The 13,201-nt window shown below is 37.6% G+C and overlaps 2 protein-coding genes across 2 annotated transcripts in view; both read right to left on the bottom strand.

The window, feature by feature from the left end:
* Positions 1-2,151: 2,151 nt before the first annotated feature.
* The window catches only part of LOC116114573 (putative disease resistance protein RGA4), a 28,331-nt gene continuing 17,281 nt past the window's right edge, over positions 2,152-13,201 (bottom strand). Inside the window, exon 2 of the mRNA XM_031400727.1 lies at positions 2,152-2,291. The gene's annotated coding sequence lies outside the window, so the exon portion shown is untranslated. The remainder of the gene's footprint in view (positions 2,292-13,201) is intronic.
* On the bottom strand, positions 8,160-11,164 carry LOC116114831 (putative disease resistance protein RGA4). The gene is made up of 2 exons (XM_031400977.1): positions 10,871-11,164; positions 8,160-8,441 (listed from the first exon to the last, which is right to left on the bottom strand). Exons 1-2 carry the CDS (start codon positions 11,162-11,164, stop codon positions 8,160-8,162), a joined length of 576 nt encoding a protein of 191 aa, XP_031256837.1.

Below are 13,201 nucleotides of genomic sequence, written 5' to 3'. Positions count from 1 at the left end.
TCAAAGTGCATGCTCACTCTCTCATCATTGTAGACCACCTGAGCAAGAGTTGTCTCCCAAGCCCCCCACTACTAACAACAGGGTAGACAGAAATGTCATCAAAACAAGCTGTTGGAGATCCCATATCTACTAGGCACGCTCAAACTAATGAGTTTATAAGAGTGGGTAATCCTCTTACTCAATAAGGCATTTTGGGTGAGGAGTTAGGCCCAACTCCAACAAGTGGTATCAGAGCCAACCCCATTTGAGTTGAGTAATTGACCAACGGTGGTTTGTCAAATTACCTCCATTCATAGACAAGTGGACCATATTGGGCTTGACTGTAAGAGGGAGTGTTGGAGATTCCTATTGACTTAGCACGCTCAAGCAAATGGGTTTATAAAAGTGGGCAATTCTCCTATTCAATAAAGCCTATTAGGTGAGGAGTTAGGCCCTACTCCCACACAAGCTACATTGACTAAATTTTCAACGTTTATTTCTTTATCTTTATCTCTACCATACACTTGAGATTGAGTAATGATGGAGCCAGTTTGGCGTTCTTCTCCGACTTCAGCTCCCTTCTGTGAAACTGCCTCGAGTCAAATGAAACTTTGTCCTCTCCTCTGCAATTTCATCTAACCTCTCGCTAATCTCTCATCCTAATGCCAATCTTGCGACAAAATAAAATAGTATCTGGACGAAGGTCATTTAAAAAGAGGTGTTTACCTTGTGATACACCCACAATTTTGGTCTTTAGACTCTAATCGAGAACTTCTGTTGCACAATCATCCAAGATGTCATCTACCTTAACTGCTTCTTTAGCTTCTGCAGCCAATCTGAAGCACCTTCTTGCGCTTCCTTTCTCCTCAGCATCTTCCAGCACAGCTTGAGTAGTTGAGAGCAAGCTGGAAAGTTTTTTCATGTCTTTGTCAACACCCCATAGCACCCCAAACTCCTTTCGGATGAGTGAGTTCAAATTCTCCCCAAACTTGAATATGTTGGGTTGTTGACTACTTCAGCATTAATGGGTAACGGAGGCGCACTCGGGAGTCCTTTTTGATTGGGTTAGGAATAAGAATCCTTGTAAAACTAGGTTAATCTCTTAAACCTAGTATATAACATACATCTTTCTCTTGTTATGTGTGTGAGAGCATTCATTCATTGTAAACGAGAGAATAGGCATATTGCAATAATATTGACTCAGCTAGCGTAGCATACATGTGGTGAACCAGGGTAAATCGCGCGTATTATTTTCTTTGTTTACTGTTTGATTTGTTTTAATATTTATTTGTTCCTGTTGTTGTCTCTATTTCGTTCAAAAAAAGGTCATCCATTTGCAATTGCAAGTTTGAGAATCCAATGCACTGAGAAAAATTTGTTATGGGAAGGAGATAGATGTGGCCTGAGTAATGGAATGGAAGACTTGCATGTAGCCTGAAAGTCAATATTGTAAGGAAGAATTTATGGCAGAAAACCTGACTCGGAAATTTGAGTCATGTGCTGGCCAGTTAAGAAAGAACGATTACCACTAATCTAAGAAGGGCAAAGTATTTGTTACTTTTACTTTTAGCTGCTTCTCCTCTGTATCTTCAAGCACAACCTGAATAGTTGAGACCAAGCCAAAAAGTTTCTTCATTTCTTTGTCAACACCCCAAGCAACCCAACTTCTTTAGAATGATTGAGTGAAATTCTCCTGAAAAATTTGAACAGAAGCCCGTTTGAAATGCAAGTTCAAAATTCCAAAGCTCAGAGAGAGAATTGTGATTGCAAGTACTAGCAAATATATAGAAACGTTTGTGTGCGATTGACTTGAAAGTCGATGAGTTGAAAATTTGACTCGCGTTTCATAGTAGATTGATATACCTGTGAAAATTACAGCAGTAATGCTGATAAACAACACTATGGACAAGCAACAGTTTTTCTCTACTCTTTAGCTAGGGTTTCAGAATTGATGCATTGACAGAATCAAATCAAATCATTCAACATCAAACCATGTCGTTTTACATTATTCCATATCTACAAAAGGAGAATCACAGAATAATTGAAAACATTAAAAAAAAAAAAAAAAAAAAAAAAAGGTCTTTGGTATACACCACATAAGGACGAGCAGAACACATTTATTACAATACAAAGATATTCATAGATAACTGCTACTCAATATATCAATTACAATCCTCATTAAAACAAAAAACCAAAAAAAAAAAAAATAATACGTTGTTACATGAAATTTCCGCCTTGGCTGGCGTAATGTTGGAATTAACTGCCCACAAAAACCTAAGTGGCTGTGATAGAGCGGCCCTAGCTCATCATGTCTGCAACGGTCCAATATAATGTTTATAGTGAGAACAAAATTTTGAACTTATGATAAGCGTAAGAAGAAAGCTTGGAAAGGCCCATACCTATCAGCTTAATGCAACAATTAGTCTTTATGTTTCCGTTTACCGCAGGGGTTCCACGTCTATGTTTGGAACATGTGCTATCTTGTACCAGTCATCCCCTCCCTGTTTCCTTCTCGCATTGCTTCACCAGTTCAGGGCATTCTGAATGCCCAAGTTTTGTAATTGTGAAGCTCTGAAAACTTGCTGGAAGAGATGGCAACTTTGGGCAATCAAATATTCGCAAAGACCGAAGAGATGTAAGGTCTCCCAACCAGTGGGGCAATGATGCTAGTTAGGGTAGAAGCTTATGCTCAATTTTCAGTGCCGGGGCATGTCGTAAGACTCAGGCAAGGCAACCAATTAGGACGAAAATCAGATTCTTCAGGACTGTCCTTCATAACTATCACCTATGAAAACCAGGATTTCTTGGGCTATACGGGCATCAAAACCGTGAATTTACCCGATATGGTAGGTGCTGGAGCAAACTAAGGTATTTAATACCAATCTGGCAAAGCCCCAGCTCTGGGCAGCCTTAAGATTCAGCCTTCAAGGTAGAAGAGGCGTCCTAACCCCTCGAAAAGATGAGAAACCTTCTGCAGTTGATTAAATCCAAATGCTGAAGACAGTTGAGGCCTTCCAGTCCTTGCTCCGAAAAGACTCAAGCGCATGCATGTCCTAATACACAATTGTTCTAACACACCAAGGCTGACTAGTTCTGGGAAAACCTAAGCTTGCTGAATTTTCAATGCCAGTGACTGAAGAGAGGTGAAGTTTTCAGCATCCCTGTGGAACTCATTGTTAATGTGTAAAGAAGTACGTAAGGCTTCTGAGACTGAAGATTGATTTTAGGAACACCTCACTACAGCCCTCACTTTCAAGTTCTTCACTGACGGAAGACATGGCAGCTCAACTTTGGGCAGTTGTTATACTTAAGCGGGTAAGACTGGGAGTAGCTCTCTTCCTCCTCTCTTGATAACCTTTGCAAACTCGGCAAATCTCTAAGATCGAGGTTCTTCAAACAGGGAATCTTCTCATCATTACACCATCTTGAAGACTATGGTCAATGTACAACACATGGTCATCCCAATTATTGTAAGATATCGAAGGCATGGAAGTTGCCCTAAGAGTGGAAGTTGGCAACAGTTCCTACATCTTGTAAGGTTGATAGAAACAATTTCTAAGAATTAGCTCTCCATCCAAAGTGAAAATTTTGTGCCTTTGTAATCCTCTAGGACTAAAATTTCAAGTGTGGGTTAGGCTCAAGGGTTTCAAGAACCCTTTCAGCATTTTCTGCTGTTCAATTCTCATTATCAAGTTCCCAAGACAAGTACAAGCTGGGAGACTTTGCTTTCCAGACAAATTTGCTTCTTTGGCATCATTGGATGGCTCACTCTGTCAAGATGTTATAATGTACTGCCTAGGAGATTTGTCCTTTCAGTTCAGCTATGAGAGAACCTTTTGTCTTACCCACATGAAAAGAGTTAAAGTCTTTAAGGCAAGTGATTTGCCCAATTTTTGGCGGCATATGACATAATGAGACACAATTACTTAGGTAAAAATGTCGAAGATTTCAGTCGTCTCATGTGTTTGTAGTTCCTGAAGAAACACCAGCTTTCCAGCTTCAAAGTCTGCAAATTGCAAGCACAGATTGATCTAGGAAGCATTGCATACAGGTTGAAGAAAGGTCCGATATTCTCATGACCTGCAGCAAAGATGACAAAGTAAAATCAGGGACTCTTAAGACCATCACTTCAGCCTTTATCTAGCCAAGAAAGAAGTAAAACCTAAGGGTTCAGAAGTATCTTCTACATACCTAAAATAAAAATGCATTTACGCATAGAGGAATACAAGTCCCAGGTCCATTGCAAAAGAACCTAGATGGAAAGGAATTTGATAATCAGTGATTATAAGATTTAAGAAAATGCTTAATAACATTGCAATAACTACAACAGAACACAAGAGGTAAAAGGTCAAAGCTAATACCACTGTGTCTATTCTAATCATTAGCCCACAGTGCATGAGCAATAGCAAGTAAAGTTGTCCAAACAGAGCTTATATATGATTGACCAACTTCCCTGCTTCTGTAGATCTGCATGAACTGTGCAGAGGATCCTTGACTACATTCTGAAGATAACAAAAGCCAATTAAATGAAAAAGACTTAAATTAGTAAATGCATGATTTGGAAGAAAAGACAAGCAATACCATAATCAGCGGTGCAATACATGTGTATGCAACTTTTAAGTGAAATGAGGCATTATGTATCCATTTAACATCATCCAGATAACAGAAAAAAAATTCTCCTTGATTCCACCATTCACATGTTAATTTACACATTACACAATAGAAGTTCGTAATATCAGCATCCAAAAAAGGCAGAGTGTGATCAACTTGATGACTGATATCAGTTTATTTTGCATATACAGTTATGTAAATAGAGAGCAACACATAAAAGAACTTCTAACGACCACCTATATAACAGATGGTATACAATGTTTCAAGGAGTTCCATACCAAAGCTTTGAGTCACTAACTTGGAACTTTTGTTTTCCTTCAGAAATCCCCTAAAACCAGTAACAAACTCACTTTAATCAGTCCCCACAAACTCAATCTAAAAATTCTATTCGGACTACTCCCTAACCAATTTAGGGGTTCTAGCATCATGCTAATCATTTGTTTTCTGATGAGCCACTTGGGAGGTTGTTCTACAGTAGGAAGCGTAGAAGAAGTAGAGAATATTTGTTATACATGAGTGTTAGGATTTGTTTTTGGAGGACAGGTGGCTTAATGAGATTGGAAGATGAAGAATTTGGTTATGAGCAAAAGTGTCAGGGAATAAAGTGACGGACAGAGGGAATTGAGGGATATTCAGAAGGAAGGTTAAGGTTTAGAAGGGGAGGTGACTGACCCTCGAAGTTCAGTCTTTATCTTTGTTTTTGCTAACTTAGAATTGTTCCATTTTGCTGCTAGATTGCTGGGTAGAACATGATCTTCTGGATGTACTGTTCTGTTTTAACATCAATATAGAGTTTATTTCCTTTTCTTTTTTGTGCTTATTGATTGTTTGAACTGGTATTGGATAGAGTTTTTTGAGTGTATCTTGGCGGTTTAACAGGTCAGTGTTCTATCATTTTCCTTAACTCCTGCCGTATTCAAGATTCAGTCCATAGATCTTGCCCGAATGGTTGTGAGTCTGCTGTTTTCATCACTGTGAGGCAATAGAGTGCATCACTCCTTTACCTACTATACTTTAATTTTTAAACGCATTACTTCAGCTTGACTGATTAACGGATCAATAATTAATAAGTTAAATATTTACTTAACACCTACAAAACTAACAGTAACTTAAAATAACGATCAGACATTCTCAAAGCTTCTAAATATCGAAAATTTGATATGGACAAAAAATCAAATTTGCAATTATGGAGTAAAAACGCACAATTTAATACAGAATATACCTTATGAACCAAGAATCCTCGAAACGCGAGACTTTTGAAGACTCATATTATCAGTGGCAGCAGCAATGTAAAAGCGCGGTGCAAACCTGTCCATTTGCAGTACCGATAAGAGATTTCATCATCCCGCCGTGTGTCCGGCTTCACAAATTCAGCTGATAATGAATCTGATGAATTATAATAATAAAAGAACAGCAATTTGATTGGATTTTATATATGAAATGGACTCACCTGAAACTAAAACACACGGGCGTCGAAGATGGCTGTGAGGATTGGTGCGGCTAGGTTTTCCCGTTAAATAAAGACGTAAAGAAGACGAATTGTGAAAATTGTAACGCTAATGGCAACGAATGCCATTATGGACCAGCAACAGTCGTTCATTTTCTCCATCGCCGGAATTTAAAATTTACATGCGTGTTTACTCTGCAGAAATTGGCGCGAATTCGATTTCTCCATGAAGGGAAAACTGGAGAAATTACTGTAAACAGTATGATTGAAAAAAGCAAATATGAGCAGTGACCGTGATGGAGCTCTGTCTGTCACCGTCACGATAGCTACCATTCTAGTAATTTTGATTAGCTTTCTTTTCACTCGGAACGTCGGAATATGCAAGTCTAGTTTCTGACGAAGGCTCCAAACGAAGATTAATTAATTATACATGGATCATGAATATCCGCATGCTGGACTGTCGACGAACTGGAATCTTCTTGAGAACCAGCCCATTAATGAATTTGATATTGCAAATAAGACCTTGTTCAATTGTTTAGGAAGAAAAGGGCCGGTCATTTCAATTACGTAATATTACATCGATAACCTTTTTTTCATAATTTATCTTATAACCTAACATAACAGTTCATAATTAATTTTTGACAGAATAGTTCATAATTAGTTAACTGTAATTTATCATGTGATCCTATTAAAACTGTCATGTCAAGTTATGAGAGAAAATTTGTAAAAAGATATTGTAAATGTTTAAAAATCTAAAGCTTCGAGAAAGATTTGCAAAGGATAGCATGTGTGGAGTTATCCATCATAATTTGATTTTTTTTTTAATTATAAAATTTAAATTTATATCCTTTTCTTTATAATAAATCTGCAAACTTTTTCAGTATACTATTAAATTGATTTCATATTGTAATTAAAAACCACTAAATTTTGCTTACAACATTTGATCAAAATATATACATTATTTTAGATTCCAAAATATTTTAAGATTTATTTTTTTAAAAAAAAAATTACACTTTTTTACTGAAAATTTTTAAATTACATGGAAAGTTTGAGAAAGTTTTAAGAAAAATAATTAATAAATCCTTTTAAAAATAATGTATTTAATATATTTCCCTCCCAAAAATATTACTCCATAATGCTTTTATAAAAAAAAAAAAATGAAAAAAATCCTAAAATCTTGTAGATAATCTACAATTAATTGCATTCTAATTTAATTTAAGTTGACCCAAGGTTCAAGTCTTTGAGGCTTGAAACTGTCACCTTCTTCAATTGTTAAATTAATTGCAAATTTAAATAAATCTTCCTTCCAAGCAAACCAGTTGAATTCCATAGAATTTAGATACAAATGAATATGAAAAACCAGTAGGTCAATTTGGTATAGTTCTCTCCATACAAGGAGAAAAGCATAACCAAAATGAAATTGATCACAGCCTTTTCATGGTTTTTTGTTATATACTTAAGCAAAACATGTGCATACAGATAATATTACATGAAAGTTTCACATTAATTAATAATTATGCAATAAGCATCAACTAACAGTTCATACCTTCACGCATTCCTGCAATATCACTAGTTCTTCATACCTGCAACAAATCAAAATATAATCTATGTTTATGGGGGCAAAATATTAAGCTTGAAGAAATTGAAAAGGGCACCTTGATTCATACCGCCCAACTTGATGCAACTAGTAATTATTCGATGTAACTTCACAATAATGTTTCCCAACATGTGCTATCTTGTACCAATCTTCTCCTGTTTCCTTCTCACATCGCCTTCACCAGTTCAGGGCATTTGGATATGAGCAAATTTGTAGATTGGTCAAGCTCTGGATGCTGGCTGGAAGATGACAACTTTGGGCATTTAAAATATTCAAAGACTGAAGAGATGTTAGGTCTCCTAGCCAGTGAGGCAATGATGCTAGTTCAGGTACCCGCATATGGTCAATTTTTGCAGTGCAGGGACATACCTCATGGACTCAGCAACACTGTCAACTTTGGACAATTATGTGTTCTTTGCCACATTCTGTTGAAAAGACCAAGTCATAAATCTCATTGATATTTCTGCCAGCGAAAAATGATGCGGGTTTTCTGCCCGAAAAATGATGCGGGTTTGCCACATATGGTCAACTGCCGGAGGGAACAAAGTTATTTGATACTATTCGGAAAGTCACCAACTCAGGGCAACCATCAAGTGCCCAGCTTTTAAGGGCGGAGAGATGTCGTAACCCCCTGACAAATTTGAGAACTTTATGCACATTTCTAAAGTCAAATGCTGAAGAGAGTTTAGGCCTTCCAGTTACTTGCTCCGGAAAAGCCTCAAGCTCAGGGCATTCAGAAATTGTTAACAATTTAAGACAACTGAGCCTAACTCGATTCTTGGCAAGCTCTTTAGCTTTTTGAAATTTCTAATAGACATTTTGCGAAGAGAGGAGAGATTTGCAGAATCCCATGAGGAAGGTAAACTAAATCGCATTTGTATCAAGATGTGGAGTAAGCAGGCTTCTTAAATGTGAGATTGATTTTAGAAGTTCCCCATTGCAGAATAAATCTGTAAACTTTTTGCTAAAGGAAGGCATGGTAGGGTTAATTCAGGACAATCGTAAATTCTAGCTTCGTAAGACATGGAATAACTCGCTTCCATCCTGTCTTGACAACCTCTAAACCTCGGCAATCCACCAATACAGAGTTCCTCCAAAAACGGGAATTTTCTCTCACCTTGGAAACTTGCTCAATGTACTCCAGGTTAATAAAATTTTCAATTTTAAGATATCGAAGCCGAGGAAGTTGCCACAAGGGAGGAAGTTGTCGACAATTCTCACGTCGAGAGCTTGATAGAAACAACATTACTAAAATTTGATAATCCATCCAAACTGGAAATTTGGCACCCTTATAACCTTGATTTTCAAAATTTCAAGGTTTGAGTGAGGCTGGAGGGTCTTCAATACTTTTTCAACCTTTTCTCGGGATTCCGATTCACTATCAAGTTCCCAAGATAGTTCCAAGCTGCGTAGGTTCGATTTCTGACCAAATTGGCTTCTATGGCATCCATCAATCACCCACTCTATTAAGATGCGTGACACTAATTCCCCTCCAAGATTTAAACCTTTCAATTCAGCCAAGTGGCAACCTCTCCTCTCACCCACAATGAAGAGTTAAATTTTTTAAGCAAGTGATCTGTCCATATGTGGAGCATTTGAGATAACTTGGTACAGCCTTCAAATAAAGATGTCGAAGATTTTTCAAGCATCGCATGCGCTTAGGTAGCTTCCGAAGTTGATAACAATCTTTCAGATTCAAAACCTGCAAATTAAGCAAGCTACAAAGTGATTCGGGAAGCAGTTGGATACAGGTGCGAGAAAGTCCAGGTACCTTAGATGATTTAAATAGCGAATTGGATGACAACGACACTCCAATGTCAGGCACACAGAGACCTCTCAACGAGATTAATCTTGAGATGTCACAAAAGATCCCCAGACATTATCTGTAGAAAATCTGGAGCCACGATTATTGTCCTTAAGGTTTCAACTCCATACAAGCTTTAGAAGAATCAGAACCTTTATATGACGATTGGTCCAATAAACATCTATTCTGATATGAAGAGTGCTTTTTGAGATATTATTTGAACCGTGGCCTCCAGCAAACAATTCATCCTTCACAATAAATTGTGCAAGATCATGAACAAGATCATGCATTTTAAATAATAAATATGCCAAATCATCTTTTTTTGCATCTTGAAAAAAGGATCGCCAATATAGTTCATTGCATATCTCAATGCCAATATCTTCTGGCTCAAAATTTTGACTGCACTGAATAAGCCACTGGCAATCCAAAGATGAATCAACTTTTGTCTCTCAATTTCAGATCCTTTGGGAAGACACACAAGGCAAACATCTTTTTATTTTCGATGGCAAATGGGAGTAACTCAATCTTAAGGCTGGTAAGATGGATTTTTTATCTTGTGGCAAATTCCGAGGTCACTTTCCTTGATAGAAGCCACTCATTTTCCTCACTTTTATAACGCACAAGCTTCCAGAGACTTCACGGCCAGAGGCACACCTACACTTCTTCACTATCTCTTTCCCAATTGCAACAAGTTTGGACGTTCTTCTTTCTCTTGTCCAAATGCCCGTTCTTTAAACAACAACCAGCATTCATCTTCTGATATCCTGACATGATGCATGGGAAGCGTTCCCATAATGGATGCAACCTTTCTGCTTCGAGTAGTGACAATAATCGAAGCACCTGTCGATCCACATGCCAACACACACTTTAATCTGTCCCCCTTCTCTTCATCTTCACTCCATACTCATCTACACAAGCAAATACCTTTTCCCGTTCAATATATCTTGAGGCGTCTCTGCAAAGGGTCTAACTCTAGATCTTAACAACATTTCCATTTGCAGATCCAATTATAGCTTTTATGATCTTCTTCACATTGAAGTCCTCTGAAATGCAAACCCAAATTCTCAGCTCAAAATGCATGCTCACTCTCTCATCATTGTAGACCACCTGAGCAAGCGTTGTCTTCCCAAGCCCTCATACCAACAATAGGGTAACGGAAATGTCATCACACAAGCTACATGATTCGCCAAATTTTCAACAATTATTTCTTTATCTTCATCTCTACCGTATACGTAGATTGAGTAGTGATGGGCGCCAGTTTGGCGTTCTTCTCCGACTACAGCTCCCCTCTGTGAAACTACCTCTTCAATGAAACTGTATCCTCTCCTCTGCAATTTCATCTAACTCTCTCTAATCTCTTTCATCCTAATGCCAATCGTGCGACAAAATAAAGTAGTATCTGGACGAAGTTTGTTTAAGAGAGAAGTGTTACCTTGTTGATAAACCTTGAATTTTGGTATTTAGAGTCTAATCGAGAGACTTCTGTTGCACAATCATCCAAGATGTCATCCACCTTATAAGCTGCTTCTTTTAGCTTCTGCAGCCAATTCTGAAGCGCCTTGTCTTGCACTTGCTTCTCCTCAGCATCTTCCAGCACAGCTTGAATAGTTGAGAGCAAGCTGGAAAGTTTGTTCATGTCTTTGTCAACACCCCAAAGCAACCCAACCTCCTTTCGGATGAGTGCGTTCAAATTCTCCAGCAAAATTTGAACAAAAGCATCAGCCATTTGGAATTGCAAGTTGGAAAATCTAAAGCTCTGTGAGAGGTTTGCTATGGGAAGGGGATGAGATGGCCTAGTAGATGAGTAAATGGAATTGGACGACTTGAAGGTGTTTGGAAGTCAAATATTGTGGGTCCTGACTTGGAAATTGGAGTCATGTGGCATGCTGCTAAGATTTTACAGATTAACAATTAAGAAAAGAATAGTAAGGCTTTTAAAAGGCTAGTCTTCTCGGTCTATGGAATTTTCAAGGATGATTAGTGATAAGATTGAAACAGTAATGGTGACAAATGCCTTCGCCGACAGAACTCACTAACTGATTGAGAAGAATAAAAAAAAATGAAAGCTTCTAGAAAAGCCTACTTTTCTGTGACAAGATAAGATTACTGTTAAAGGAATTGGAAGACTTGAAGGTGTTTGGAAGTCAATATTTGTGGGTCCTGACTTGGAAATTTGAGTCATTGGGATGCTGCTAGAATTTACAGATTAAAAATTAAGAGAAAGAAATAGAAGGCTTTTCAAAGTGCTGCCTTTCCCTGTTTGTCTATGGAATTTTCAAGGAAGATGAAGATGGAAATGCAATTTCTACTCTTATTTTATTATCAGACTAAAATATGTGTAGAATGATTAATGATAAGATTGAAACAGTAATGGTGACAGCCTTCACCGACAGAACTCACTAACTCAGATTAATTTATTATCAGACTAAAAAGAAACGAAAGCTTTTACAAAACTTACTTTTTCTGTTATGGTGGCCCCGTCATACCCCTAGTTAGCCCGTCCCTGAAGGTGATAAGATTACTGTTAATGGAATTTGATCAGCCATTATATCAATAAGTTTCACAATACACATTGTGTCCATTAGAGTTTTATACTTCACATTATTATTCAATGACTGAAAAAAAAAAAAAAAAAAAATCAACCGAAAATCAAGTAAACATTATGAACCCCACGACAAACAAGTGAAAAAATTATAAATTTATTACATTTTACAACTTTTATTCAGATTTCACAAAAGCAACAATGATAACACTAATCGGTCACACCTAGTACAATTAATTCCAACATATAGCCTGTATACGAAGTGTGCTTTTACTCTTTTGGTGGATCATCTTTAAGGATTCATCTATAGTAGAAGGAAACTCCAAGCCACCAAATCCACATTCATCACCTCTAAAGCAAGCAGCTTTGCCCATAAGCAAATAAGCCAACCTCAAAGCCTCCTCATCTTTGCAACTTCCCAAAAAGATTTAATGCTCCCTCCTAGTCTCTCCACTCCTCCTCACACTTGGGTCCCTTAACCGCAACAGTCTTTACATAAAACCCCACCCCACCCTTCCCTTTTTCGTTTCTCTCTTCAAAATGATCGGATATACCCAGAAGCTGCATTAATATTCTATTGTCGTCAACATCATTAGATTCTTGATCATCGGTCGTTGTTGGGTTTATGCTGCAAGAGCTTTGTTGGGTTAAAGTGGAAATTCAGGAGACAGAGATAAAAATGCTTGTGGGCTTCACTGTTCCCACTTTCTTGAGAGTTGGCTGTTTGTGGTTTGGTCTAAATGGAGATATATAGGGGAGCCAAGCAATTCTGTTGATGATTTAAACTTAAGAGTTGCTTTCTTATAGTGGTATTGTAAAGAGGGGTGTTGTGTCTGATGTTCAGGTAATTCTTTTCTCAACCTGTCCGCAAATTAAAAGATAAAAAAAAATAAAAAAAAAATGAGTGAAAAGGATGGTGCTTGATAGAGAATTAAATTGAGAACTGGACACTGGAGATACCTGCTTGACTGAGGAGAAGAAACTGGACTGCCGAGATGGTGGCTGCATTGTTTGCAGTGAAATCAGGGGTTCACTCTGTTTATGCAATAAAAATTTAAACCATTAAACTGACTCCCCTGTCCTCTTTGGTGAAGCTACAAGAGGCTTTTGGATCCACTAGTATACTGTGTACAACTTAACTTGAGAATCAACTATAAGCAATTGCATAACTTTAAAACGGTAGATTGGCACAGCAAAAACTTGAAGAAATGTGCAGTACCG

This window comes from Pistacia vera, unplaced genomic scaffold (genome assembly GCF_008641045.1).
Source record: "Pistacia vera cultivar Batoury unplaced genomic scaffold, PisVer_v2 Contig122, whole genome shotgun sequence".
In the NCBI taxonomy this organism is placed as follows: Eukaryota; Viridiplantae; Streptophyta; class Magnoliopsida; order Sapindales; family Anacardiaceae; genus Pistacia; species Pistacia vera.
This window is presented reverse-complemented; position numbering and strand designations above follow the sequence as displayed.